Source organism: Epinephelus lanceolatus, chromosome 22 (genome assembly GCF_041903045.1).
Source record: "Epinephelus lanceolatus isolate andai-2023 chromosome 22, ASM4190304v1, whole genome shotgun sequence".
NCBI classification, from domain to species: domain Eukaryota; kingdom Metazoa; phylum Chordata; class Actinopteri; order Perciformes; family Serranidae; genus Epinephelus; species Epinephelus lanceolatus.
Genome location: NC_135755.1, coordinates 6697011 through 6723225, shown reverse-complemented (window position 1 = coordinate 6723225; position 26215 = coordinate 6697011). Strand labels below are relative to the sequence as shown.

General features: G+C 41.0%; 2 protein-coding genes across 2 annotated transcripts; both read right to left on the bottom strand.

Annotated features, from left to right (window-relative positions):
• Positions 1-1397: 1397 nt before the first annotated feature.
• Positions 1398-19415, bottom strand: LOC117245838 (protein-glutamine gamma-glutamyltransferase 5-like). The gene is made up of 15 exons (XM_033609401.2): positions 19100-19415; positions 16609-16776; positions 16126-16377; positions 13346-13464; positions 13001-13129; positions 12625-12799; positions 12373-12508; positions 11433-11542; positions 11036-11151; positions 9581-9707; positions 8627-8742; positions 6355-6529; positions 6047-6210; positions 4187-4320; positions 1398-2425 (listed from the first exon to the last, which is right to left on the bottom strand). Coding segments are annotated over exons 1-15 (2073 nt in total). The 5' UTR covers positions 19101-19415; the 3' UTR covers positions 1398-2274.
• Positions 19416-21436: 2021 nt separating this feature from the next.
• LOC117246317 (uncharacterized) lies at positions 21437-26183 on the bottom strand. Its single transcript, XM_033610175.2, has 3 exons — positions 25983-26183; positions 23818-24153; positions 21437-23259 (listed from the first exon to the last, which is right to left on the bottom strand). The coding sequence occupies exons 1-3, from the start codon at positions 26010-26012 to the stop codon at positions 21970-21972; spliced, it is 1656 nt and encodes a 551-aa protein (XP_033466066.2). The 5' UTR covers positions 26013-26183; the 3' UTR covers positions 21437-21969.
• Positions 26184-26215: the final 32 nt, after the last annotated feature.

Here is a 26215-nt window from a genome sequence, read left to right as displayed (position 1 = left end):
TTGACGCTGTAGCTACGGTATAGACTACAGCGTCGACGCATAGCCTACAAACCTCCCCAGAAATGTACATACACGTCATGGCGTCACAGAACTCCTGTCTATTTCTGTAAGCTGAAACCATTTCCCTCAGTGGAAACAAAGCTTTTATTTATGTTCATTTCACAGATAAGAAACAATAAATTGTGAAGACAATAAAGCCTCCACAAAAATAGCATTTTAAGTCTTGTGTGTGATTTATCCTGGCTTCATATGAGCAGAGGAAACCTCTGCTAGCCGCTAGGCTAATTTATACAATGTAAAATGCCATAGACTTGAGCTAATAACGTTAGCATTTTGCATTTGTTTGGAAAACGTGTTTAGTAAGACAGTAGTTTTGTCAATGAATCTTGTGAGTTGTAATGGAGCCAAATTATGTACTGTTACCTTTGTTACATGTTGCTGTTGTCCCTAGATTTATGAGAAGAGAAGATTGCTAGCTGCTAGGCTAATTTATACAATGTGAAATGCCATAGGCTTGTGCTAATAACATTAGCATTATGCATTTGTTTGGAAAGACAGTTGTTTTGTCAGTGAATGTTGTGAGTTGTAATGGGGCCAAATTATGTACTGTTACCTTTGTTACGTGTTGCTGTTGTCCCTAGATTTATGAGAAGAGAAGATTGCTAGCTGCTAGGCTAATTTATACAATGTAAAATGCCATAGGCTTGTGCTAAAAACATTAGCATGTTTTATTTGTGGGGAAAATGTGTCCAGATAAAGACAAGTGTTTGTCTGTGAATGCTGCGAGTTATAGTGAAGCTGATTTGTGTACTTGTGTTTGAAATTGTCTCTATTAAGCCATGTTTAATGTGTGTTTAATGCGTGTTTTGAATTAACTTTACAGCACTAAACAGAAACTCAAGTATAAATGCTCACAACGGCGAAGGCGACGCGCGTATAAATCCCGCTTAACCAGTCTAAGCTAAATTTTTGTCTTCAGCAACTGTGTGTTGAACATGTGACCAGAACAAAAAGGGATTGTTCCTGTTGCCAAAGGTTGATATGATATTGATATGAGAAATAAAACCGCAAGTGTTTCATGAGACATAGCCAAAAAGTATTAAATCAGAATTTGAGGCTGAGAATGTGTTACTGATTTACCGTACTTCCTTTATATCATATAAAAAAGGCAATGCCAGAAGTTATTTCTAAACCATTAAAATATTGTTGTAATAATTATTATTAAAATAATTTAGCTTCAGATTTTGCTCTGACCTGTCTTACTTTGTATTCAAATAATACCTCATTATATCGATGAAATGTACTGCAAATAATGCAAATGTAACACAAAAGGCAGTTTGCTGTTTTAATTTAATTTTGCACTCTGCTCCCACGGGTCAGGCCAGTGTGTGGTAGCATGGTGCCATCGCTGTGTGAGCATGTGAATGGATGAATGAGAGGCAAATAGTAAAGGCTTTACTCTGGCTAACAGCGCCCTCTGCAGGTTCTACGCTAACAAGCAACCTGTCAGATTTATCTTGATACTAAATTTAGTGATATTCTCTATGTTTTTTTTAATGTTTAGACTCAACCCAACAGTGAGTGTATCTACTAACAGGTATTGTGTCGGACCATTACCTTTTTGTTAGATTTTTATTCAAATTAAAGATATGAAGGCAAATTACAGTCAGTTTTATTAAACTTATTCAAAATCCACCACCCTGTAACTCTGCATTTGTCCCCAGATTAAATATTTCTGCAATGACAATCATGATTCTACAAGTGTTTCAAATTTTTAGGGCACTATTGAGCTCTTTCAGACATTTCATATCAGCTTCGCATGGCTTCATTTTGATTTTGTAAGTTGATGTAAGAATTAATGTGAGCTGCAACTGCAAAACATACAGATAGAAACACTTTCCGTGAAAAAGTCATCAAAATCATTACATTAAAAATGAAAAGTAAAGTCAAGCCTAAAAATAAGGGAAATAAAAGGGTTAAATTCCAGTTTGATCAAAAAATATTCAATGCACGTTGTTACAGAACAATAGAAACTAGTGAAAAATGTTGCTCAGAATATTCCCAGAAGCCCAATCAACACATTGGTTAGGTTACATGGATACACGTGTTTAAGTGACAAACGCCACAAAGGGGAGGATACTTTATATGAGGGGGAAAAACCCTACACCACAGCATAATTAATAATAAGTCATTAAACATTCTTCTTACTTTAGCCTGAATCAAAGGGTGCAAACACACATACAAAACAAACAGGAAGTTGGTGGAAGCAGAGCTTTAGGTTTTGACGCTGACGGTGCAGCTGCCCATCACGTCTTTGAAGGCGCTGCAGTCGAAGTCGGCAAACACGACCCTCTGTCCGGCCTTGTAGGGAATCGTTGTGATGTCCATCTTTAGTGTGGCATTTGGCCCCAGCTCCCTAATGTTACTAATGACACACACACACATGACATTGAGGTAAATGATCAGATTTTAATGACTGCGTTTTTATTTTGTACACGTTCAGCCAACCTTTGCATTTTTGAAGTGTTTTCTCAGAGTTCATTTTTCACACTGACGTTCCAAAACATTAAAATGGTGCATTACCACCAACACTACTTGAAGTACAGTGTACACAAGGACATGTAGTTTTCAAAATGGCCCACTATTCTACCTGCTTTCAGCAGCGTAGTTATTTTGTATTACATAGTGCACCATTTTGGGAAATATGGTCATTTGCTTATAGCAGAATTAGATGAGAAGATTGATACCGCTGTTATGACTGTGCTGGGAGGTGAGTAGCTTAGCATCACATAAAGACTGGAAGCAGGGAAAAACCAGAAGCGTGACTGTGCTAAAACTTAAAAAATATGCCTGCTAACATCTCCACAGCAGGCTGTTTCTCATGTGTTTAATCCGTACACAAACAGGAATGTGAAAACAAAAATTTGTGACCTTACAGGGGAGATGTGTGCTGAAACAGTCTTCTGTCGAATAGCCGCTGCACTGAGCAGATGGATAAAATGTTCCAGTCAATTAACTTTAACTAAAATCACAAACTGTGGTTTTTACCTTTTTACAAAAAAAAAAACAAAAAAAAAAACTAAATGAAATACAAAGTTCTAATAATTAGTGATCTCTTGAGCGAGCCCGGCTTGCTGCTAACCCTTGTTTCCAGTCTCTATGCTAAGGCTAGGCTAATAAATCCCTAGCTCCAGCACCATACTTATGGCACAGACATGAAAGTGGTATTGTTTTTTATGCCTCTGTACTGGCAATGGCCACGGCCAGGGGCAGAATGCTTTCGGATTGCCTGTCCGATGTTTCTTCAAATTTGGCATTAATATCCACTTGGACTTAACATTGAACTAATTAGATTTTGGTGGTCATAGGGGAAAGGTCAAGGTCACTGTGACCTCATCTGTGTCATTAGTGTGAATGTGATATCTCAAGAATGCCTAATTTAGATTTTGACGGTCAAAGGTCAAGGTTATGGGGACGTTGGACCCTTCTCATTCTCGTGAACGCTATATCTTAGGAACACCTTGAGGGACTTTATTCAGATTTGGCACTAATGTCCTCCTTGAGTCAAGGATGAACTGATTAGAATTTGGTGGACAAAGGTCAAAGTCACTGTGACCTCAAAACATGTTTTTAGCCCTAACTCAGGAATTCAAATGCCAGGTATGACAAAATTTCACACAAATGTCTAGTAGGATAAAATAATGAAGTGTTGGCATTTTATATCCAAAAGGTCAAAGGTCAACTTCACTGTGACATCATAAAGTTCAGCAATAACGTCATATCTCAGAAACAGAGGGGGAGACGTTTTGACAGATACTGAATTGGTGACACTAATCTAGGGGTGTCCATTTTGAAACTGAGCTGATTGTATCGATCTTCTGTGCTGCCATGTTTTTGCAGACATGGATGTAAACTGTAACTGCAATCACAAGGCATTATTTTAGTTTTAATATAAGTTTCAGAAAGAAATGGAATAAGCACATTTCCCAAAATGCTCTCCAAAATGAGGTGGGATGATGCAGAGTAGCTTTGCTGAAAGTGTTTGTTTTTTAGCATCAAGTCTTTAAAGAAAAATAACTTTTAAAGAAAAGGAGCCATCAAAATCAAGAAAAACCTTAGTTGCAAGTAATTGTATGATACCTGTATAATACCATCCCATGAATTGTAGGTTTAAGCACATACTAACCCTTCAACATGGTCAGATTCAAAAAGGCCACTTCCGGTGACAGTCAGAGAGCAGTTTCTCAGCGTCTCATTGAGTGGGTTTTTAAATTCCACCTTCATATTCATTATTCGGCCCACACGAGCCTCTCCCAAAACCTAAAACACACAGCATGTTATGAATGAACTTTACAAAGCATACACAAGGGCGTAGACACATGTTTACACAGCATCTTTAGATTCAATACAAGTCATTTACATTCGTGTTGTAAGATTTTTATGCCTCCGCAGCAGCTACAGACCTTTTTATGTTTTTGGGTTCTCTGTCCATCTGTCCATTCATCTGTGTGTATGCACACTGAACACAATAGATCCAAAAAGCATTGAGGATTTTTAAAAAAAAAAAAAAAAATTGGCACAAACGTCCATTTGGACTAGTGCTGCACAATTTGATAAAAATATACGATTGCGATTTTGGTGCACAATATTGCATAAATGACAAATTCCAGCATGTGAATAGTCCATTGCACAACACAGCAGCATGTCAAGTGGGCTGAGCCCGAGCAAAATTGTGCTCAATTTTTCATTTGTTATCAATGAATCAATGTTTGTCACAGGGTCTGTGATTTCCCCGTGTCTCTTTGAGGTCTTGTCGTAGACGTGACACTTACAAATGTTCTTGCGGCTTTCAGTTGTGTCTTTGTCTTTAACGTTACTTGGCTGGCTTTCTCTCGCATGCATTCCTCATACTTTTCTCTGTGCTGTCTCAAGTTGCCGCGGGACGTGGTGACTTTAACTTTTAAAGTTTTACACAGCACAGTTCAATGTCGCCGTACCTGAATCCAAAGTATCGCCATTTAATAGACGTTGGGTTTTTTCGCCTCCAGCTCAGCCTGTTCTTGGCCGTGCTCATGTTCTTCTTCAGCGTCCATGTTGGTCACTGCTGCACGCCGGGTGGTCACCTGACCATACATGCTGTCAACAAACTCCACACACTATAGGAGAGGCACCGGTTAACCACTAGCAGAGAATATTTTTGACCGGGTGTGCATGTTGTTTTTTTTCTACTCCTCAGTTTAGTAGTATTAGCACTATGCTGTAACACAACAAGGTAGTCGTGCTACCCTGGATAGCAAGTCACCACTCTGTATTGTGCACCACCCGAGTTGGGTAGGAAATAGCTAGTATCGCTGCTAATTTGGCGATTTCACGCTGCTAACGTCATCCCGACACATGGTGCCATTGCTGTGGAAACTTTGTGCACAGCCTCCAGTGAATTAGTGGCCATTACCACCTCAGTTTGTCCACTAATTTTGTTTATGATCAAATACCAGCAAAACTAATGACATCAGCCTGAGCCGTACTTTGTGTTTAGTGTTAATTACCAAATGTGAGCGCTAAGGTGGTGATCAGGATGAACAGTATACCTGCTAAACATCAACATGGAAGCATTGTCCTTGTGAGCATGTTAGCATGCTGATGTTAACGTTTAGCTCAAAGCTCAACCTCACAGATTTGACAGCATGACTGTGAACTGTGTTTGGCTAGAACTCATCACGTCAACGCCTTGGGGTCAGAGGCGTTTAGGGTCAGGGCAGAGAGGTCATGGATAGGGCTAGTACGAGACAGCACCAAAAGGTGAGATTTACCAATAAAAGTAGTGGGTCCATAAAGATGCATCCTCTGCACTCTGTTTGTGGCAGTGTAATAAAATGGACTGACGGAGCCTTTTGTTAGGTCTGTTACTGTCGGTACAAAGATGTCATTTGTTGATTATCAAGCAACCAGTCATTATCTTTGCAGATGACACTGTCTTGTTATAAACTTGAGTCTCCAGTCACTTCCTTGCAGTTATACACATTAAACATCTGAGCATTCTGCCAACCTGTATAGATATGGGAGAGTCCTCCAGGACAATGTCAGTCTCTGTCTCGTAGATGTCATCTTGCTGCTGTTGGTCAATGGCCACGGCTGAAACCTTCATGCTGTCACAGCCCACCATGTGTTTACTGTAGGCTGAGAATGGGATCACATAAGGTATGGTCACATCTGTGGGACATAAAGAGATAGGAAAGTTAAATACATGTCACCGTGCATTCTGGGAGTTTGCAGGTGTGTTAAAGAAATGGGCTAATGATAATTTTGATTCTACAGCAGATAATTGAGCCACAGTAGAAAAGAATAACTGTAGACCTTGTCCTGGCGATAGCGTCCTGTTCTGGACTGCACTCTGCATGTTGCCTGCTGGGTTGCCGGTGTACCTCATGGCCTGGGCATTGACGCGGATGGACATTGTCTTGTTGGTGCGATCTTTGTTCCTCAGCTTGAGCTTTAGTTTAATGTCCTGACCCCTCTGCACATTGGAGTCCTGGTGTAGAGAAAACGGGTCAGTGATGTTTCTATTAAAAAAGAAAATCAGATTTTGAATGGTCCGCTGCTGAGATCAAAATGTGGCCCCTTGAGACTTTTCATTGTTTTGTTTGTTTTTATGAATAATATGTTGTAAATAAACCTTCCAGTTGTAAAAATTGCAAATGACTGTGTATATGTCCTGTTCTATTTCTTTGGGCCCTATCTGACACCTGACGTAAGAGTTTCAGATCAATTCAGTTGCATTTACATGGTCAGCACCCACGTTGTAGGCCTGTTCCTCAATAGTTGACCAAACGTTAGTCGACCAAAAAGGTCCTTAGTCGGCAAGATTTCATTGGTTGCTTAGTTTCAGAAAAAAAACAAAACAAACAAATGTGAAACTCTATTAGGAGCTGCACCTTAAAATAAATCAAAACCTATATGACTGGACTATGTAGGTATTTAATTTGAAAGGACAGACACAGGAAGTGGCCACACTCAGCAGTCAGACAGGAGACACGATACAAACCAATCACACTGACAGATATCTTTCCTGTCTTCTGTAAATATTCAGTCTGATAAATACAGAAAAGTTGATCATGTTAGTGCAGGGCTACCCAGAGCTTTACATCTGTCCCACAGACGATAGGCCTACACACTTATAAACAGCTCCTGGAAGAAAATCAGCTCTGCACTCAGGATTTCAGGTAAATAGGCTATATGATGCTTGTTAAGAAGAAGCAGCCTGCTGCCGTGCTCTTGAGGGCTGGAACAAAAGAGGCACAAGAGTAACACCCAGCGCCCAACCTCATGTTTTCCATGCAGTTAAAGATGTTGCATTTCTACGGACCCTAATCTCCAGGGGCCTCATTTATAAAAGAGTGCTTAGGATTCATACTAAAAGTTGACGTGCGCCCAAAAAGCTGAAAATGGCGTGTGCCAAAAAATAATCTGATTTATAAAACCGTGCGCATGCACACTTGCACGCAATGTTCTCTTTATAAATCACAGACCTCCTGGAGTTGTGCGCACCCAGATCCGCCTCATATTCCGCCCTCTACACGCCCTAGTTCAACCATAAATGGTCATGCAAATCACCTCATGAATGCGATCTGCATATAAATAAGCTGCATGCAAGTGTTCTCTCGTTGTGAGTCACGGCGACAGGTTTGAGAAACGAACCAAAAAACATAATTTCTCCGAGACTGAGCTAGAGACCCTTTAACGGGAGGTGGAGGACTGAAGAAGGATTTTATTTGGTGGCCACAGCAGCGGGATCACTAATAAAAGAAAGCAAAAAAATGGCAACACATCAACGCTGCTGATGCTGTCAGCTGTGTCTGTGGGACTGCACAGACAGTGACAGAGAAAAAAAAAAGTGGTCTGATCTAAAGGTAGACCAAATATTTCTACTCCTTTACCAACATGTAGTTAATGTGTTGCTTTTAAATTTGAGGATGTTTGACATTGATGTGCGACATAAAGAATCACATTTATTAAAGGTGGAGGCAAAAAGGAGTATGTGCCATCTTGCGCTATTACGCACGAGGGTCACCGCAGTATTTATATGTTTATGGCAATTAGTCTGATCAGACACCCGGCCTGAACTACAGCATGAACCAGTGGTATCCCTGTCCCAAAATACAACGTGTAATTCGCGCCGTCCTCTCCCCCTCCTGCACTCACAGAGTGGACAATGAGACGTTAGAGGCAGTGCAGATTAAATACGTATTTAGAAAGAATTTCAATTCAGAATTTGAGTTGGATTTTACAACATTTTTATGAAACAATTATCACTCACTCCAAGCGCAAAATAAGGCTGCTGGATTTAATTTCAATGATAACGTGGATCTAAGGTGGATATAGCGTTACATTAAATTTGTGTGAGACATCAATAAAAATCCGACTCCACTTCTCCACCTCGCCGTGTGCGTCGCCACTTCCCAGTGTCTCCAAAATGTGCGCACATTCTCCCGCATACATACAAGCATACATATATCAAAAGGAATTCCCTCAAGCCTCAGACATTCATCACTATATCATACAGGACTGGTGCATATTCCCACCTTGCATTATAAAGTTGCACATTACCTGTGCCATCTTGAGTTTTTACCTCTTCGATTTTCATCTCCACCTTCAGTGGCTTGTCCCCGTTATCATCCTCCTGATCATCTCCTGAGTTCACTCTGGTGACTGCACGCTTGAAGACTGCCCTCTCCTTTGTACTGCCTGTTGGGAAAATACCCATCATTCAGTTAAATCTGATCTGAGAGTCATAGGGTAGCTGGTATCTAGTTACAAGATGTTTGCTTTGTTGTTCAGGCATGATTGGCGGGTTGCCAAATGGTTGCTTGGATGTTGCCTTTAAAGAGGGTTGACAGGGAGTTCGTAATCTGGGTGATTCAGGGTGGTTGCTGGAATGTTTCTTGGTGGGATCTGTAATGTGTGTTGTTGGCTTCTTTCAAGGTTTGTGACCTAGAAATTAAGGTTTTTATTGCTGTGGTAAATGGTTCCCTTTGGTGAGAACATCAGCTATATGGTACTGTTAGGGTTAGGGCTCAATCAAGAGGTGTCCGCATCCCATATGTCCATACTTCCCAAGATAATCTGTTTGAGTGGCTGCAGACATTGTATGGGTAAACTGGCGTCAATGCAGCGTTATGCACCATTTAGGTTTTGTAGCCTTAAAAAGCCAAGTCTATTGAGAAAACACCCAGAAACAGTTGAATGATTTGTGCTTATAGCTTAAAGAATCTAGAACATTATATAAATTAATGAGTTCTTAAACTGTTTAATCAGTACAAACTGCCATCTGAAGGCTGCCAGTCAAAAATAGCTTACTGGTTCATGAACTAGTCCTTCTTTGCCTGAGATAAATTGTAGATTATTGTCTGTTCAACATTTGGGTCACAGCCATCATACAAATGCAAATCCAAGATGACGTTAGCTGCTGTCCTCTGGGAAGGAGCTAGCAAAAACTCTTCAGATTTGAGATTCAAAAGATAGATACTCATTGAAAATCCATAAAGGACTTTTGCTCGAATTCACATTAACACGCAATCTTTACCTTCACTGTGTTTGTAGCAGTTTGTTATATCCTCTCTCATGTTCACGCCAACAGCCTTGGTGGAGATGTGCTGACCTACTGTGGTAGTGTCAGAGTGCATTTTCCTCTTTGTACCACCAGCACTGCCCTGAGAACAGGAGCAAGATCAGAAAAGAAAATTCAGCATTGTCTTGTGCAAAAGTGAGAAAAATAAAGAGAAGAACTTAATAATAATAATAATAATAATAATCTTTATTTATATAGCACTTTTCTTAACAATGATACAAAGTGCTTAACAAGAAGAGATAAAAACCAAATACGGTAAAAACAGACATGGCAAGTGACTAAAAGACTGACAAACAAGAAGCAGAAAACAATTTATCCATGTTTTACATACGCACTAATTATTTCATACTACAGTTAGAATAAGGGAATGACTGTTGGACTTGTCACTAAGGCCGCTTTCAGACCTAGAGTCGTCTCCTTTGGTCTGAATCAGGGACTCATGTTGTCACAAAGTTGTATAATTGCCTAGAGTTGGTTCATGTTCTCACAGCAGCATTTACAAGAGGACCAGATCAAATGCCTTCTGTGAGAAAGCTGCTCTTGATTGGTCAGAATTTCCATGTGGGAAAAATCCAGGAAGTAAACAAAATGTTGAAGAAGAGTACACTAGCAAGACTTTCTAATGTCACAATGGAGGGACAACTACGCAGGTTGTGCATATTAAGGCAGTACAGGAGGAGGTGCACATTAATAATCCTCCAGGACTGTAACATGCTCATGTTTAACCCAAACAATGTGTCATGTGACTACAGTTGCTTCAGATCCAGGTCGGAACACGTTCTCACCACAAATGAACCGCACCAGAGTTTGTTTGTAACCAGACTGAGACCACCTCTTCAAGAAGGTCTTGGTCCGGTTGTTTTGGTGCACACCTGAATGTGTTTGTTGTGTTCCCCACCACTTAGGGGGCAAATGAACTTGGGTTTGATTGAACCGAACCAAACAGGGCAGAAGTGAAAGCACTGTCAGTGTTGGTTCATTTAATGTTACTGTATATGTGTGCATTTAAGACGTTGAATGAGTTGTGTTTGATGAAGGTAGCCAAGATTTGCTCTCCAAAAAATTGCTCACAGGGGGTAAAATGGAAGTGGAAGAAAACTGTGACATGAACCGGGAATTGGGCTCTTTCAAAGTCTTCCATAGCGTTGGGCAATATGTTAAAATTTTCCAACCGTGTACCACTGTCTCCTCTGACTTGTACTTGGGAGGCAGACCATTAAATTAGCAAAATAAAATGACAAAAATCACCCAAAAAAAGCAATTGGCAATGAACTCCGTCGATAGTATAGTTTCAAGACATGTAACCTGTGTGAGAGGCTACATTTGAGCAGCACAGAGCAGGTGAAAACTGAGGTATTATGCAAAGCTCGTAAAACTATTACAGTGTGTACATTATGCACTGGCACTCACCAGCCACCTGACAATGTCAGCGTTGACCTCAGAAAAGACAAATGGCACGTCATACTTTACGTCAGTATCTCCCTGGAAGATGGCGGCGACTGGGGCTGGACCACAGCAGTACCTCCCTGGAACAAGAAAAACAGCTTTTGAATTTTTTTGTATCTTTTGGTGAAGTGTTGTGGTAATCATACTAGGCAGGACACCAGAAATTTAGTATTCAATACCAATACGAGTGAAATTCCATGATTCTCCATACTCAATTTGATACCATGGTTAAAAAGAAAAACAAAACAATAAAATCCATGCACTTAAAGAAACACTTCATTACTAAAAGAAAACCATCAAGTAAATTTTATTATTAATCTCTGATAATTAATAAGAAAATTTATTTGATGCTTGTGTTTACCTTCACTCCTTTCCTGTGGTGTCGGATCCAAGACTTGCCAACCGTCATACCTGCTGCCTTTCTTCAGGTCTGGTCGTTTCATCCATCCCTCCACCCACACATGGAAGTTCCTGCATTACAAAGACAGGTTTTCCAGTTCCACAGTCCTCTTGTGGGGACCAAATAGTGCTTTCCGGTTGCTAGGGTTGCCTGATTGATTGCTAGGGTGTAACTATCGTTTCTATTATATTCCTGATGATTGTCTGGGTGCTGGTGTTTAGTTGCTGAGTGGTTGTCAGGGTGTTGGGCCATTGCTAGGTTGTTTGAGATGGTTGTTTGTGGCTCTTCCGTCTCTTGTCTTCACCCTGCATTGTCTCTCGGATGCGCTCTCAGGCACCGGCGTTTGACACTGATGGGTTTAACTTGAATCGGTACTTGGTTGTACACATGTAATTCGGCTGGTACCCTGAAAAGTACTAAGTTTGGTACCCAACCCTTGTGCTTACAATCTCTGTTGTAATCAACGGTATGTTTAAAAATGGCAGGTTTGCGCATTCAGTCCTTGTTGAGTAGAGTGACAATTCTCTCTTGATCATTCAACGGACTGCAGTGTTTCTAGCGCTACCTTTTAGTATCAGATCAGTGTGCGAGGTCTCTCAACAGAGAAGTAACCAAATAACGGGATGGAATGAAATGGTTTTGTTGTTACCATCCACAACTTTTGTCAAAGGAAACGCAAAAATAACTTTTAATGTGTAACAAACAAACTGTTTGGCAGAGACAAGGCTGCTCATAGTGGTTTTGGCAAACGCCATATGACCTTGCTTTTTCAGATATTCTATCTCATGTGCTGCAGAAACAAGGAATGGGAGGATAGATTTCATGCACCATTTCAATCAAAAAGGAACGAAACAGAACAATAAATCTGTTTGCTTGGATATTATCCATCTGCCTGTCTTACCAGATGCTGTCCCCACTCTCTGAGGGTCGTATTCCATAGTCGTCATAATACTCATCGATAGTGAGGCTGGTGTTTGTGTCGTGAGCTGACTGGAAGTTTGTGACAACACGACACGGGATACCCAGGAACCGCATCACTAGAATCATAAACACATTTAAACCCACACAGGCACAAACGGTAATGATAGAGTCAAACAGTACCTGAGTCCTGCTCATATTTGATGGCACCACTGTGACACACGTCAGACAGTACCTGAACACATCACACCAGCATACACCCAGCACTGTCCATACTTGACTGGCTGGGTGTTTGGATACCAGCGCTGAAGGATGCTAAAGCTGCCGTTCCAGTGGGTGGGCCTTACTCCATCAGCATAGTCTTCATGCCAGCGTCCCTCTAACACACCTCGATCATCGTTACAGTTGATCTGGAGATCAGATCAAAATGTAAATGAATATCATCACACTGTATATTGGTTCCCAACAAAACCCTAAACGTCATATTGGTTAGCACCAATTCCCCACATTTCAGGAAGTACCCAATTACAAGTAATTCCATATGTGATTTAGGAAAACGTCCATTGTTTATTGTCAAAAGGCATTCTGGGAAATGAAAACTGTGGTCTTACCATGGCGCTGATCACACGGCTCACATAGATGGGGTTACAGCGAGCAGAGACATCGTCGGCCGGGTCTTTGGCGTGTTTAGGATTGACGTCCAGTATCTTGAGACAAATGTCCACCATTTTCTTCTCAAACTGGACAGAAAGACACAAGTTAGAACTACCAGTTCACCAACACACCAACTCACCCATGGCTGCACCTTGAGTGGGTCTTTTTAGTTTGTTATAAACATTTCTGGTGAAAAGAGCAACAAAAAAACAGAGCAAATTACTGGCAACATGTTGCAAAACCAAGACCGCTAGCAGTTGTATGATCCAAAAAAACAAGTCCATCACCACTCTGACGCTCACCTGTCCAAAGTCCCAGAACATAGGCCTTAGGTATCTTGACGTTCCTGTGTAGATAATGCCCTGTTCGTTCAGCACATATTCATATCTTTCCCTCTCATCGGGAAGATATACCCAGTCATCTACAAACACACACACAAAGCATGTTGTCAATTGGATATTTGTCCTGGTTCTGATATTAAAGCATATTGTGCACCATTAATGGAGGCCAGACTGTGACAAACGTTTAAAACAAAGCACAGAAGTCATGTTTTAAAGTTACAGCAGTCGAGGTCTTAACTGGCCTATAATGTTGGACCCAGTCCAGAATGGATCTACCCAAGCCTGAGGTGCATAGTTTAATTTCTTAAAAAAATAGTGACCCAATCCAGATTGTCCAGAGGGTAATTAAACCCAGACTAAGATCCTGTCAACCTGAACAGATCAAGTAACCTCAGCTCAGGAGTCAGACATCAGAATAGATAAGGATAACAATATAAAAAGATACAAATTAAATAAAAGTAAAATGATATAAAATCTATATTATACACATCTATGACAATACAGATACTGCATGTATACTGTTGATAGCTGCAAAGAATAACTAATACACAGCTATACTAACCGCTATATTTATTCAAATTTCTCCCCAAAAATAACATTTTACTAGGTTACATTTGAACACATCATGATAACATTACACTTTCTCTTTACTCAATACTAATTTTTACTAAATAGAGCTTGAATACATCGTAATATAACCCAGTGCAACCGCCCTCAGCAGTTAGTTCCAGCCATTGGCTGCTAACAGCTAATGTTAACCACCTCTCGTCCTGCAGAGTTAAATGGATTTATTGCTCACAATGTGACATTATCAGAGAAACAGTATGTGCTTCCTCTGTGTATTTACTGCGTCCGTTTGTGGCGAAGGCGTCTAGGGGAAGATCTCTGTTCGACCGTAACATGTTTTGTCCCTGGGACAACCTGTCTAACTGGATTAGGATGTTCTGGTTTTGGAGTGGGAGGGCAGACATCATGTTTCCTGTTCTGTCATGTGGGCTGCCTTGTTGAGCGCAGTGGCACTGAGAACATTAAAGTAAACACAGTTTGACTGTATATTTTATTTTATTGATGGTAAAGTTTGGTTCAACATACTGTCAGGTTTGTAATGCGTACCGAACCGTACAACATGTCAGACAGTGTTCTGACAGAGAATGCTTTTTGCTGGTACCAGCGTTGCCAGGTGGGAAATGTAGGATTATCGTATCAGACACTCAAAATTATCGTATTTTGAGGGAAATTATCGTACATCCGTCATAACCAAAATAACAATCCTACTGATGCGCTATAGGCAAATATAGTCACTCTAGTGTTTACTTTTTTTTCCATTTTCCTTGCTTCTGTTTTTCCTCTTCTTCTGTTTTGAATCTCATTCTCGCTCTACTTCCTGACGGGTCCTAGTGCCTCGTGGGGCGGGTACAGCTGACCATTCAGCCAATTGTGCTCATTGTTCAGAGACAAACGTCACCCGTATCTCACGCTAAGCAAAGTGCGATTGGCTGGAAACATGTCACATGGGAACAGATGCCTTCAGGGCTCACAAAAAAACTCCGGCATACTGATTACAACCACACATTAATGAAATGGTCAAATTATCGTACATTTGGCTTTTTTTGGGATTATTGATCGTACATCGTACAGAGGGCCAAATAATCGTACAAATACGATAATTATCGTACACCTGGCAACGCTGGCTGGTACACTTGCTTAGTTTGGTTGTGTTTGTTTAAAGCTTGGTTTAGATAGAAATTGTCACAGTATGGTGTAAAGACTGTGTCCTCAGGAATTTAAACTCCCTATGATGCATCATGTTGCCCATGATGGAGTTATCCAGTCCCCACAGGCAGGGGCGCTAGTGAATAACAGATGTTAAATAGAGGGGGCAAAAATACAACTTAGGGGGCTAAGCCATCTTAAGCCCCGTTATGGCGCCTGGCCCACCTGGATATTAGACGTTTTGACACACAGACTCAAGACCTTCCTTGGCCTCATTAGAAAAGAATAGAATTTGGACTCGGTTGAAGCTGTGTCTCACCGGTACGATATGAAAATGTGTGGGGATACAGAAAGTTCTCGTGCTGATTTTCTGCGTACGGGTCCGATGCGAGTTGTCCATGAAGACATGTTCCATTTTCATTTAAAAAAAAAAAAAAGTTTGCTCCAAAAATAGTACCGTATCCACTCCACACAACAAAAACCTCTGCAGACAGGGAATGTGTGAGGGGCTAATGTTAGCTACACAATACAACAACTAATCGGACCCCAAATTCGAGGCTAAGACTAGCTGTTGTGGCTCGTCCCATTCTGTGATCAACATACAACGTTGGCAGGTGCATATCAGCCGCATCACCATCGTATCCCAGTTAAAGAACCAACTATTGATAGGACGTTCTTTCATTTTGGCAGCAAGCTAGCTATGACCTAGAGGTATGACATCAGTTGGAAGGAAGGACTTCTTTGGTCACACATATATTTCCGCTTAAAACTAGGTACAACCAAATATTTTTTCCCCCGCTCAAATGTTCCAGAGGGGTGTGCAAGCATTCACAAGAACCCACATCTGTTTTTATACATTTCCTTGAAACGAAAATTAGTGCTTCGTGTGAAATGGTTTTAACTCTGATCCTGGATCAGGTCTCAATGGACCCATGAAGACCTCTACATCACAATTCTTGACATCAGTTGTGGAAAGTCACAGATGCTTTATGTCTTTTCTTTGTCAGGGATCCAGTAACACTACCTACCTGAGCACCAGGGGTTGAAGAGCACCACCAGTTCCCCCAGATTCGTCCTGTCTTTCTCGGTCCTTGCAGACACAGAGTACTTCCCCACAGGAGCATCGGCTGGCGGGGTCACGGACAGGGTCACGATGCCCATCTGTAAGTTGGCGCTCCTGTCGATGTTGTACTTCCATATGGCTTTGGTGTCACTGGTATACATGGGAGATGGGTTACCAAACACGGACCTGGTCCCACGCCTTTCTGACGGAGCAGAACCTGGCAAGAAAAGGGCGGGATGTGTGGGGTTGAACGAGGTGTCGTTCTTTGTATTCTCACACATTGTCATTACCCAAATGTTTGTTACATTCCAGCTCATTTCTGGCTGCAGTGTAATCACAATTGAAGTTCCAACATTAGACACAGAATAAAAATTTGATGTCTAATTTCATCTAATGCTAATTTTTTACTGCCAAACCACTGTAACAGCATTAATGTTTGGTGACCTACCCGTCTCCACGGTGAGGCTGAGTGTGTCATAGTGATTGAAAGGATGCCTCATTTCCAGGGTCAGGAGGAAGGACTGGCCCCGCCTCACAATCAGCTGATCATCTGTAATTTCTATCGTACGATGAGCGATGTTGTTGGGCTTGCAGTGGTAGTCCCAGCTCTTAATCACTAGAACAGACACACAATATAATCACAGAATTATAATGAATTAATTAGTTTTATTATTGGGTCATGCATTAAACTACTTCCAGACACCATGGGACTACGTGGCTTGATAAAATGAGTGTGTACTCTTCTTCAACGTTGGGTTTACTTCCTGGATTTTTCCCACATGGAAATTCTGACCAATCAAGAGCAGCTTTCTCACACAAAGCATTTGATCTGGCCCGCTTGTAAATGCTGCCGTGAGAACACGAACCAACTCTAGGCAATTATACAACTTTCTGACAACATGAGTCCCTGATTCAGACCAAAGCAAGACAACTCCAGGTCTGAAAGCACCCTTACTAACACCACAGTGTTAGTAAGGGTGTCTGTCGAGTTATTTTTTATCGTTTCATCTCTGGTTGAGTTTCTTGTTACGGCAGTTAGGTGTCAGGTATTTATTTTCACTTAACCCAATTTCCTGCTAGTCTACATACTGTTGTTATCAGTTATCTCTGATAAGATGGATTAGTTAAGATTTTCAGTAGACAGATTTTTAGACTGCATGTGCACTTTCAAACACCTCATGTCTTCAGTATAGAATGCTGCTTTGAGTTCTCAGGTGTTAAAATTTTGTAATTTATGTTGCTGGATTTGATGGTAATTTCTTATTATTGTAGACGATAATAATGATATTCTTCTTCTAACTTTATGCTCTCAGTAGAGTAGAATTATGTATTGTGCATGCTGGACTGGAAATCGGTCATTCATAATTTTTAGTGTCAAAATCTGACTTTATTTCCGTAAAATAAAATTGCACATTTTTTAATGTTCAATCTCTACATGCTGCCTTTAGGCCAGTTAATACAAAGTAATAATGTGTCCTACCACAATTATGCAGATGACACTCAGATCTATGTCACACTGACAGCAGGTGAATATGGACCAGTGGATTCACTCTGTCACTGCATCCAACAGGTCAGGGTGTGGATGCAAAACAACTTTCTCCAGCTAAATTCATACAAGACTGAAGTCATTGTATTTGGTCCACAGAAACAAAGAGAAGGTGTCAGCAGTCACCTCCAGTCTCTCTCTCTAAAACCTACAAATCAGGTTAGAAATCTCGGGGTAATAATGGACTCAGACTTGAACTTTAACAGCCACATCAAATCAATAACATCAGCAGCTTTTTACCATCTAAAAAACATTGCCAAAATCAAAGGTATAGTGTCTAAACCTGACTAGGAGAGACTGATCCATGCATTTGTCTCTAGTAGGTTAGACTACTGTAACGGCCTGCTCACTGGCCTCTCCAAACGGGCCGTAAGACAGCTGCAGTACATCCAGAATGCTGCTGCTCGGGTCCTGACCAGAACCAGGAAGTACGAGCACATTAGTCCTGTGCTCAGGTCTCTACACTGGCTTCCTGTGGCTCAGAGAATAGACTTTAAAGCAGCTCTGCTTGTGTACAAGTCTCTCCACGGCCTAGCACCAAAGTACATCTCTGACATGTTAGTGCCATATGAACCATCTCGGACTCTGAGGATCTCAGGGACCGGCCTCCTGCTGGTGCCCAGAGTCAGGACTAAACATGGGGAATCAGGATTCCAGTTTTATGCAGCTAAAATCTGGAACAGTCTTTCTGAAGATGTGAGACAGGCCTCTACTCTGACAATGTTCAAATCTAGGCTCAAAACTGCTCTATTTCACTGTGCATATGACTGAAAGGATCTTATCTGCACTCTTCTCTTTTAAAGTTCATTTTATAATGATTATTTATGTTTTTATTTTGTATTGTGATTTTAATGCATTTTCTTGTTCTGTAAAGCACTTTGAATTACTTTGTGTACGAATTGTGCTCTACAAATAAACTTGCCTTGCCTTGCCTTTAATTAAATGTGGATGAAACACAGAAAATGTATACGTAAGAAAGAAAATGAATTGTGAGAAGGATTTTAATAGGAAGACATTTAAAAGTAAAATAATGTTACATTTTTAAAAGGCTCCTTGAAATTATTTTTTCAAAGTTAATTGTAATTTGAAAGACAGAATAATGAAATGCTTTCCGTGCTTTGGGTATTTTTATTAAATTATTGAAAGGTAAATTTTTTCTGTTAAGGTTTTTGAATGCATTAGGTTTATCATTATTATCACATTATTTTATTGGCACACTTTAGCTTCCATACTTTTGTTTCCAAAAGGTATGACCACTTGAATATAGTTTTATATAATATAAAAAAGTAATATTATAGCCATATTCATGTTTAAACTCTGATCAGCCTGATAAAATGCACTCATTATAACACATCACATTACATACACTGCACATATAATAATTAATACTCACTCTTTGCTGTGCTGTCGGTGCAGTCAGTCGATTCCTCTGCAGCAGGTTTGAGAAGCTCCGGTCTGAACTGATCAGCACTGAAATGGCCCGCTGCCCTTTAAACACTCAGAGATATGCCATCTCTACTTCCTTTATATGATAAAATTCCCAGCGAAGATTCCATGGTAGGATTACTGAAGACCTGGGGCGGGTTTATTGATTAGCTCTCATGCACACGACACGTGAGGAGGTCAGGTTTTTTTTCTTTGAGAAAGCGACAGTTTTGAAAGAGTTTAGATGTCATTGTGTCATCTGACGCCAGCGCTGGGAGTTAGTCGAGGTCATGTGGTGCATAAAAATTTTATCACATTCTTTTTGCTGCAGGCGCCATAAGACTCACGGATCATTGACAAGCATGAGCAATATTCACTGATAAGAAAGTTAAACTGAGGTCGTTTTTTGTATGTTAAAGGATAATCACACTAACCTGCCACTTTATTAGGTACACCTGTTCAACTGTTGTTAATGCAAATAGCTAATCAGCCAATCACGTGGCAGCAGCTCAATGCATTTAGTCATGTAGACATGGTGAAGATGAGCTGCTGAAGTTCAAACTGAGCATCAGAATGATGAAGAAAGGTGATTTAAGTGACTTTGAACGTGGCATGGTTGTTGGTGCCAGACGGGCTGCTCTGAGTATTTACTGGGATTTTCAGCACAACCATCTCTAGGGTTTACAGAGGATGGTCCCAAAAAGAGAAAATATCCAGTGAGCCAAAATGCCTTGTTGATGCCAGAGGTCAGAGGAGAATGGCCAGACTGGTTCAAGATGATAGAAAGGCAACAGGAAGTCAAATAAGCACTGGTTCCAACCAAGGTGTGCAGAAGACCATCTCTGAAGCAACAACACCTTGTCCAACCTTGAAGCAGATGGGCTACAGCAGCAGAAGACCACACCAGGTGCCACTCCTGTCAGCTAACAACAGGAAACTGAGGCTACAATTCACATGGGTTTTCTCACCAAAACTGGACAATAGAAGATTGGAAAAACCACATTGAGATGGAAGCATGGATGTGCAACTGTGTGATGTCATCATGTCAACAGTTTCACATTCCGTCGGTTAAATTTTAAAACGCATCTTTTTCAATCAGTTTTAAAACACAGTCCAGAATAAAGCTGTGTTTTCTCACCCCAAAAGCTAAGCCCCACTAAAATATTGTTTCCAAAGTGGAAAGATTTTAAAAAGCCTGCTTTGTGTTTCCGTGTGTATCAAATGCAATCCAGTCTAAATATATTTATAAGGCACATTAAAAAACAGAAAGTTAATGTTCATTGTGAGTTTAAAGGCAGAGAATGAAAATGTGTTTTAAGATGGGTTTTAAAAACAAGCAGCATAGGGGCCAGCCTCACATGAAGAGGCAACTCAATCCAAGAGTTTTGGGGCTACAATTGAAAAAGCACGATCTCCCCTGAGCTTCACAGACTTTTACTTTGAAATAGACTGAGGTCTTCTCTCAAGGGCCGGCGCTGTGCCCGTGTTGCTTGCTGATAAAGAACAGGTCCTCTCAGTCGCTCTTGATAAGTGGAGGTAAGATAAATCCAGATTTTGGGTGGTTTTGTTTTTCCACAAAGAGGTTATTTATCTCTAATCACACCGGGAGTTTCCAGACTGAAACAAACACCTTTTGGACTTTTAACCCACCTACACCCCGGTGGTCCGACTATATGACAACACATTTTATGACAGAATTGTTAAAACAGGACTGTGGCTGCCACATTTGATTCATTTCAGCACTCAAGATAAGACATTACAGACACAATTGTCCATTCACAGTATTGAACAACAGCTTTGTCATTAGTACTGTTTAATAAAAAAGTGAAATATACAATAAGGACAGTAGGTGGTGCTCTGGGGTCGCAGTAAATGAGTCCATTATAGACTTCAGTGGACTAAAAAAAATTAAACGAAGGACAGATGGATTCTAACCAGTTGGATATTACACTGATTTACACTGAACAGGTTAGCATATGGTTACAGTTACACAGTTTAACTAGATGTTGATATAGGGGGGCTAGATATAATGTTGGGTTGAAAAAACCAGATGTGGCAGTAAGAGGGACAGAAGTGGATGTGGGATGGCCAGGTGTAGATGCAGGTGTGCTAGATGTCAATGTCGGCCAGATGTTAAAGTGGGAGTGCCAACTGTAGGTGTGACTGGGCCAGATGTTGATGTAGGAGGGGCAGATGTTGATGTTCGAGGGACAGATGTTGATGGCGGTACAGATGTTGATGAAGGAGGGACAGATGTTGATGTAGGAGGGACAGATGTTGATGTAGGAGGGACAGATGTTGATGAAGGAGGGACAAATGTTGATGTAGGAGGGGCAGATGTAGATGTAGGAGGGACAGATGTTGATAAAGTAGGGGCAGATGTAGATGTAGGAGGGGCAGATGTTGATAAAGGAGGGACAGATGTTGATGTAGGAGGGACAAATGTTGATGTAGGAGGGGCAGATGTTGATAAAGGAGGGACAAATGTTGATGTAGGAGGGGCAGATGTTGATGTAAGAGGGGCAGATGTTGAAGTAGGAGGGACAGATGTTGATGGAGGTACAGATGTTGATGAAGGAGGGACAGATGTTGATGTAGGAGGGGCAGATGTTGATAAAGGAGGGACAAATGTTGATGTAGGAGGGATAGAAGTTGATGTAGGAGGGACAGAAGTTGATGTGGGAGGGGCAGATGATGTGGGAGGGGCAGACGTTCATTTGGGAGGGGCAGATGTTGAAGTGAGATTGCCAGATGTTTAAGTGATTGGGCCAGATGTTAAAGTGGAAATCCCAGATATAGATTGAATTGGGCCAGGTGTTGAAGAAGGTGTGCTAGATGTCAATGTCGGCCAGATGTTAAAGTGGGAGTGCCAGCTGTAGGTGTAATTGGGCCAGATGTTGATGTAGGAGGGGCAGATGTTGATGTAGGAGGGGCAGATGTTGATAAAGGAGGGACAAATGTTGATGTAGGAGGGGCAGATGTTGATAAAGGAGGGACAAATGTTGATGTAGGAGGGGCAGATGTTGATGTAGGAGGGACAGATGTTGATGTAGGAGGGACAAATGTTGATGTAGGAGGGGCAGATGTTGATGTAGGAAGGACAGATGTTGACGTATGAGGGGCAGATGTAGATGTAGGAAGGACAGATGTTGACGTAGGAGGGGCAGATGTAGATGTAGGAGGGTCAGATGTTGTAGGAGATACAGATGTAGATGTGGGAGGGTCAGATGTTGATGTGGGAGGGACAGATGTTGATGTGGGAGGGACAGATGTTGATGTAAGAGGGACAAATGTTGATGTAGGAGGGACAGATGTTGATGAAAGAGAGACATATGTTGATGTGGGAGGGACAGATGTTGATGTAGGAGGGGCAGATGTAGATGAAAGAGAGACATATGTTAATGTAGGAGGGTCAGATGTTAATGTGAGAGTGGCAGATATTGAAGTGAGATTGCCAGATGATGTGAGAATGGCAGATGTTGAATTGGGAGTGCCAGATGTTGAGTTGGGAGATGCAGTGGTGGGTGAAGTGGAGTGTGGGCATTGGCAGTCCTTGATTCCTGGGTAAAACTCAGTGACAGTTGTGTTGAGAGGACACTGTGTCCCAGGAAACACTTTAAATTCAGAGTCCGCTGTCCTCAGTTCTTGATGGAGTTCTTCCAGAGTTTCGGTCTCCAAATATTTGTTTTTAGGCGTAACATTGTCGCCCCAGTGTGCACTTGCTAACCACGTGTGCATGTTGGAGCTGTAGCAGCAGAATGCTGACCAGAGCATGGAGGGGATATTAATCCTGTTTTTGAGGATGATGTTGTTGCTGGGTTGCGCTCCAGTTACTACAAAGCCTTCAGTAATATTATTGCTGTTTCTGCAGTATTTGTCCATCACACATTTGATGCACATCTCCATTTTGTTCCAGCTTCCCTGGTTGAATCTGGCGGCTTGTGGAACGATGTTTGTCAGGGTGAAGGTAGACTTTTTGTCAGATCTGTTGAACGCATGGGAGCTTGGAAATAAATGGCCCCTGTCAAACACACCATTGCGTCTGTAATCAATGTTCCCAGCCTGGTGGATGTAGGTCTTATTTTTGTCCACAAGCATCATGTTCTCGTCTTCTCCTTCCTCCTCAAGCTGTAAGAGTTTGAGTCTATGTTACTGATGCAGGGAGAGCAGCAATTAAGTAAATACAACACACAGTAATCAGTAATTTAGTTAGCACATAGATAAAGCTCCGCAGAAAGGCTCTGCTTTGTCTTATTTCGTAACAAGGTCAGGAAGAACTAGTTGAATAATACTTTGATCAGTCTGACACAGTTTCTCAATTTTTGTTTTTAAAGATTTACATCTTCTGTAGGAATCAGTGGGTTTTGGGCAGAGTGCCACAGAGAAAATAGATAGTTTCCATAGTTTAATTAACCTGTGTTGGATGTCTAATATAAATGGGTCCAATGTGAGTTAAACAAGCGCTCAGTAGACCAGCGTCCTACATGTGTCCCGTATATGAAAGGGTTGTGAAAGTTCTTGTGAAATCCCAATAATACTACTATTGATGTGGATGTGTCTGTAGAATCCAGCTTGATTTATAGTGGCCAATAGTAGTAGAACTTTGGATATGGATGTACTAGCAGCAAAATACAAAAGTAACATATATTTATGAATTTAATCTTTTATTAGTCAGTAAGAACACACCTGAGGCTCTATCTTCCAGTCATTCGAGGGTCTGTTTCCCACTCCCCCTCTGTACTTGTAAGCAGAAAACACTGGGATCTTGTTCTTGATGTCGTAGAGCGTCACAAACCTTCTCTCGTTCTCAAAAGTCTGGCAAATGGGTTTGTATCGGTTCTGGTTCAGGATTCTTCCGCCCTCCAAGATGCCTGGGACCTGTGGTGGAGTTTCCTCAAGGAAAAACTGGTCGCAGTCCGACACGGACTTTACCACTTCAGCCACTGTGAGAAAGATGGACAGGAAGAGGAGGACAGCGAGGGGCAGGAGACACCATGTCTTCGGTGGCGTCATCGTCCAGGACTGTGTCATTTTGTCAGAAGAGAGAACCAAAACAATCATCAAACATTCCAGTTCTCTTGCTATCCCAGAGCTTGATCGATATGAGCAGGTCGCACCAACTGATCTTAACTAAGTCTGGTCCTGATTGCTAAGTAGACAACCGAACTTAAGTCTAGTCTTAACTAAGCCCGGTCTTAGAGATGCATGTTGGTGTGAATGCCAGGCATCTATGGGTATTGCCTAGCAGTGCGTTGTTGCTAGTCTACACTGCTAACATTCTCCCGTCTATCATTTACGGCAACATTATTATGAAAGATCAAAGAAAACAGAAATTAAATGGACATTGAGATATGAAGAGGCATGTCTGTGTTGGCTCGAGTTTACACCTCATGGATAGACTGTGTGTTGTTAGCAGTGGTGCTAAAGAATAAGAACCACACCAGCATCTGAACGAACCAAAGTGATATTTACAGGTAAGTTTATATGCTGCTGCTTGATGGTATGCCTCAGGAATAAGTCCTAAAATCAGGAAATGATTTCACATTTTTGCCCTCCTGGTTCCCTCGTCCCAAAGTCATTGTTCTTTTGTGGTTAGATGTCTGAAATGAGGTCTGTGATTAACACAAGCAGAAGAGTCTTTCACGTCTCGACGACATAAAATACAGTAAATACCTCAGTTGTGAATTCTGAAGCTTTTATGTATCTTAAAAACTTGGTTGCTAACAAGTAGCTTAATGAGACGACAGAACGTCATCCTCAAGTACCCCTCTACCTGTCGTCTACTTGTATGGAAAAAACCCCAACCACTCCTACCTGCCTCCCTCTTCCTGACTGGGCGAAGCTCAGAGAGAGATGTAGCCACAGCTCACAGGGGGAAAGTCCTTTTCCCCTGGAGAACAAAGGAGCATGTGGCCCACCCTCATTCTCCCTTCAAATTGTTTGAACCGAGTACACGATGTGTGAGTTTCTTTAAATGTATTTAGAGTATCATTAGAAGATCGTTAGTTGTTGGGTTGATTAAGTTTCAGTGAAGTTATTTACTGATTCTTGGGTATATAGCTGTTGTGTTTGAAGTTAAATTACCTGTGATGGATTATTAATTATTTCAAATCAGGAATCATGATGCCCAGTTTAATTTTCTTTATTCTTTTCTAATGTTGTCAGCTCAAACTGCCTCCAAATAAAAGACTGAAATGGAGCTTGCATGTGTTCATCTGTCCTAACAGACACACTGCTGAACAAGTCCTTGAACCAAAGTTCCCTAAATTCCTAAATCTTCAATGCTAGTGACAGTTGTCATATCAGCCGGCCAAGTTGTCACCAGCTAAAAATGTATCGCTGTCTAATTATTATTAATAATAATCTATTGCTGTATCTTGGCAGTAGTGTATCTATTTTTTTTGTTTTAGACAGTCTACAGTAATAAGTGAAATATTTGGGTAGCCACTTCCATATTTTGTTTTTATATTTGAGTTTACTTCAAGTATGTCCAAATTAATAGGAGTCACAAGAGGCCAACAGCTGGACTAAAATACACTTTTTGTCTTTCTTGAAAACATTATTAATGAAGACATTTTCAAGTACACTTAAAAATCAAGCCGCAAGGACCCACAGATCACGGCTGTATCTGTTTTTTAACAAGAAAACATATGGCAAGAACTGTTAAGTGTGACATCATAGCTTCGTCAATATTCAAAATTTCAAGAAACACACATTAAATTGCAAAAAAAAGAAAAAGGTTTAGTTCATTTAAATAGAAATAAGTGCTTCCAATGTAAATTTCAATGTCAAACGTAGGAACGAAACTCCTAAACTGAATAAAAGTGACGTAAACAGGGGAATAAACTTACCATCTTATGCTCAGGATTCCCAGAAATCATCTAAACGGTGTGTTGATTTTTCGACAGAAGTGGAAACCAGACGGACTTCCTCATATATCAAATAGACATATGGAGGAAGTGTGAATTCTGCTGCACCCTCAGCAGTTTATGATGGTGGAGAAGAGGATCTGCGAACACTTACTTTGACTCTTAGTTAACCTATATGTATACATTCAGATCCTCAGAGCTGCTTGCGTGGCTGT

Bases quoted from the DNA above. Each gene is read 5' to 3' on its own strand.
- LOC117246317 (XM_033610175.2), bottom strand. From the start codon at position 26,012: ATGATTTCTGGGAATCCTGAGCATAAGATG. The intron at 24,154-25,982 runs GTAAGTTTATTC...AAAATGACACAG, and splicing joins GGAATCCTGAGCATAAGATG to TCCTGGACGATGACGCCACC. The intron at 23,260-23,817 runs GTGTGTTCTTAC...AAACTCTTACAG, and splicing joins ACTGGAAGATAGAGCCTCAG to CTTGAGGAGGAAGGAGAAGA.
- LOC117245838 (XM_033609401.2), bottom strand. The intron at 13,465-16,125 runs GTAGGTAGTGTT...GTGTGTTTGTAG, and splicing joins CTTCAACCCCTGGTGCTCAG to ATGACTGGGTATATCTTCCC. The intron at 11,152-11,432 runs GTAAACACAAGC...TTCTTGTTCCAG, and splicing joins ACCACAGGAAAGGAGTGAAG to GGAGGTACTGCTGTGGTCCA.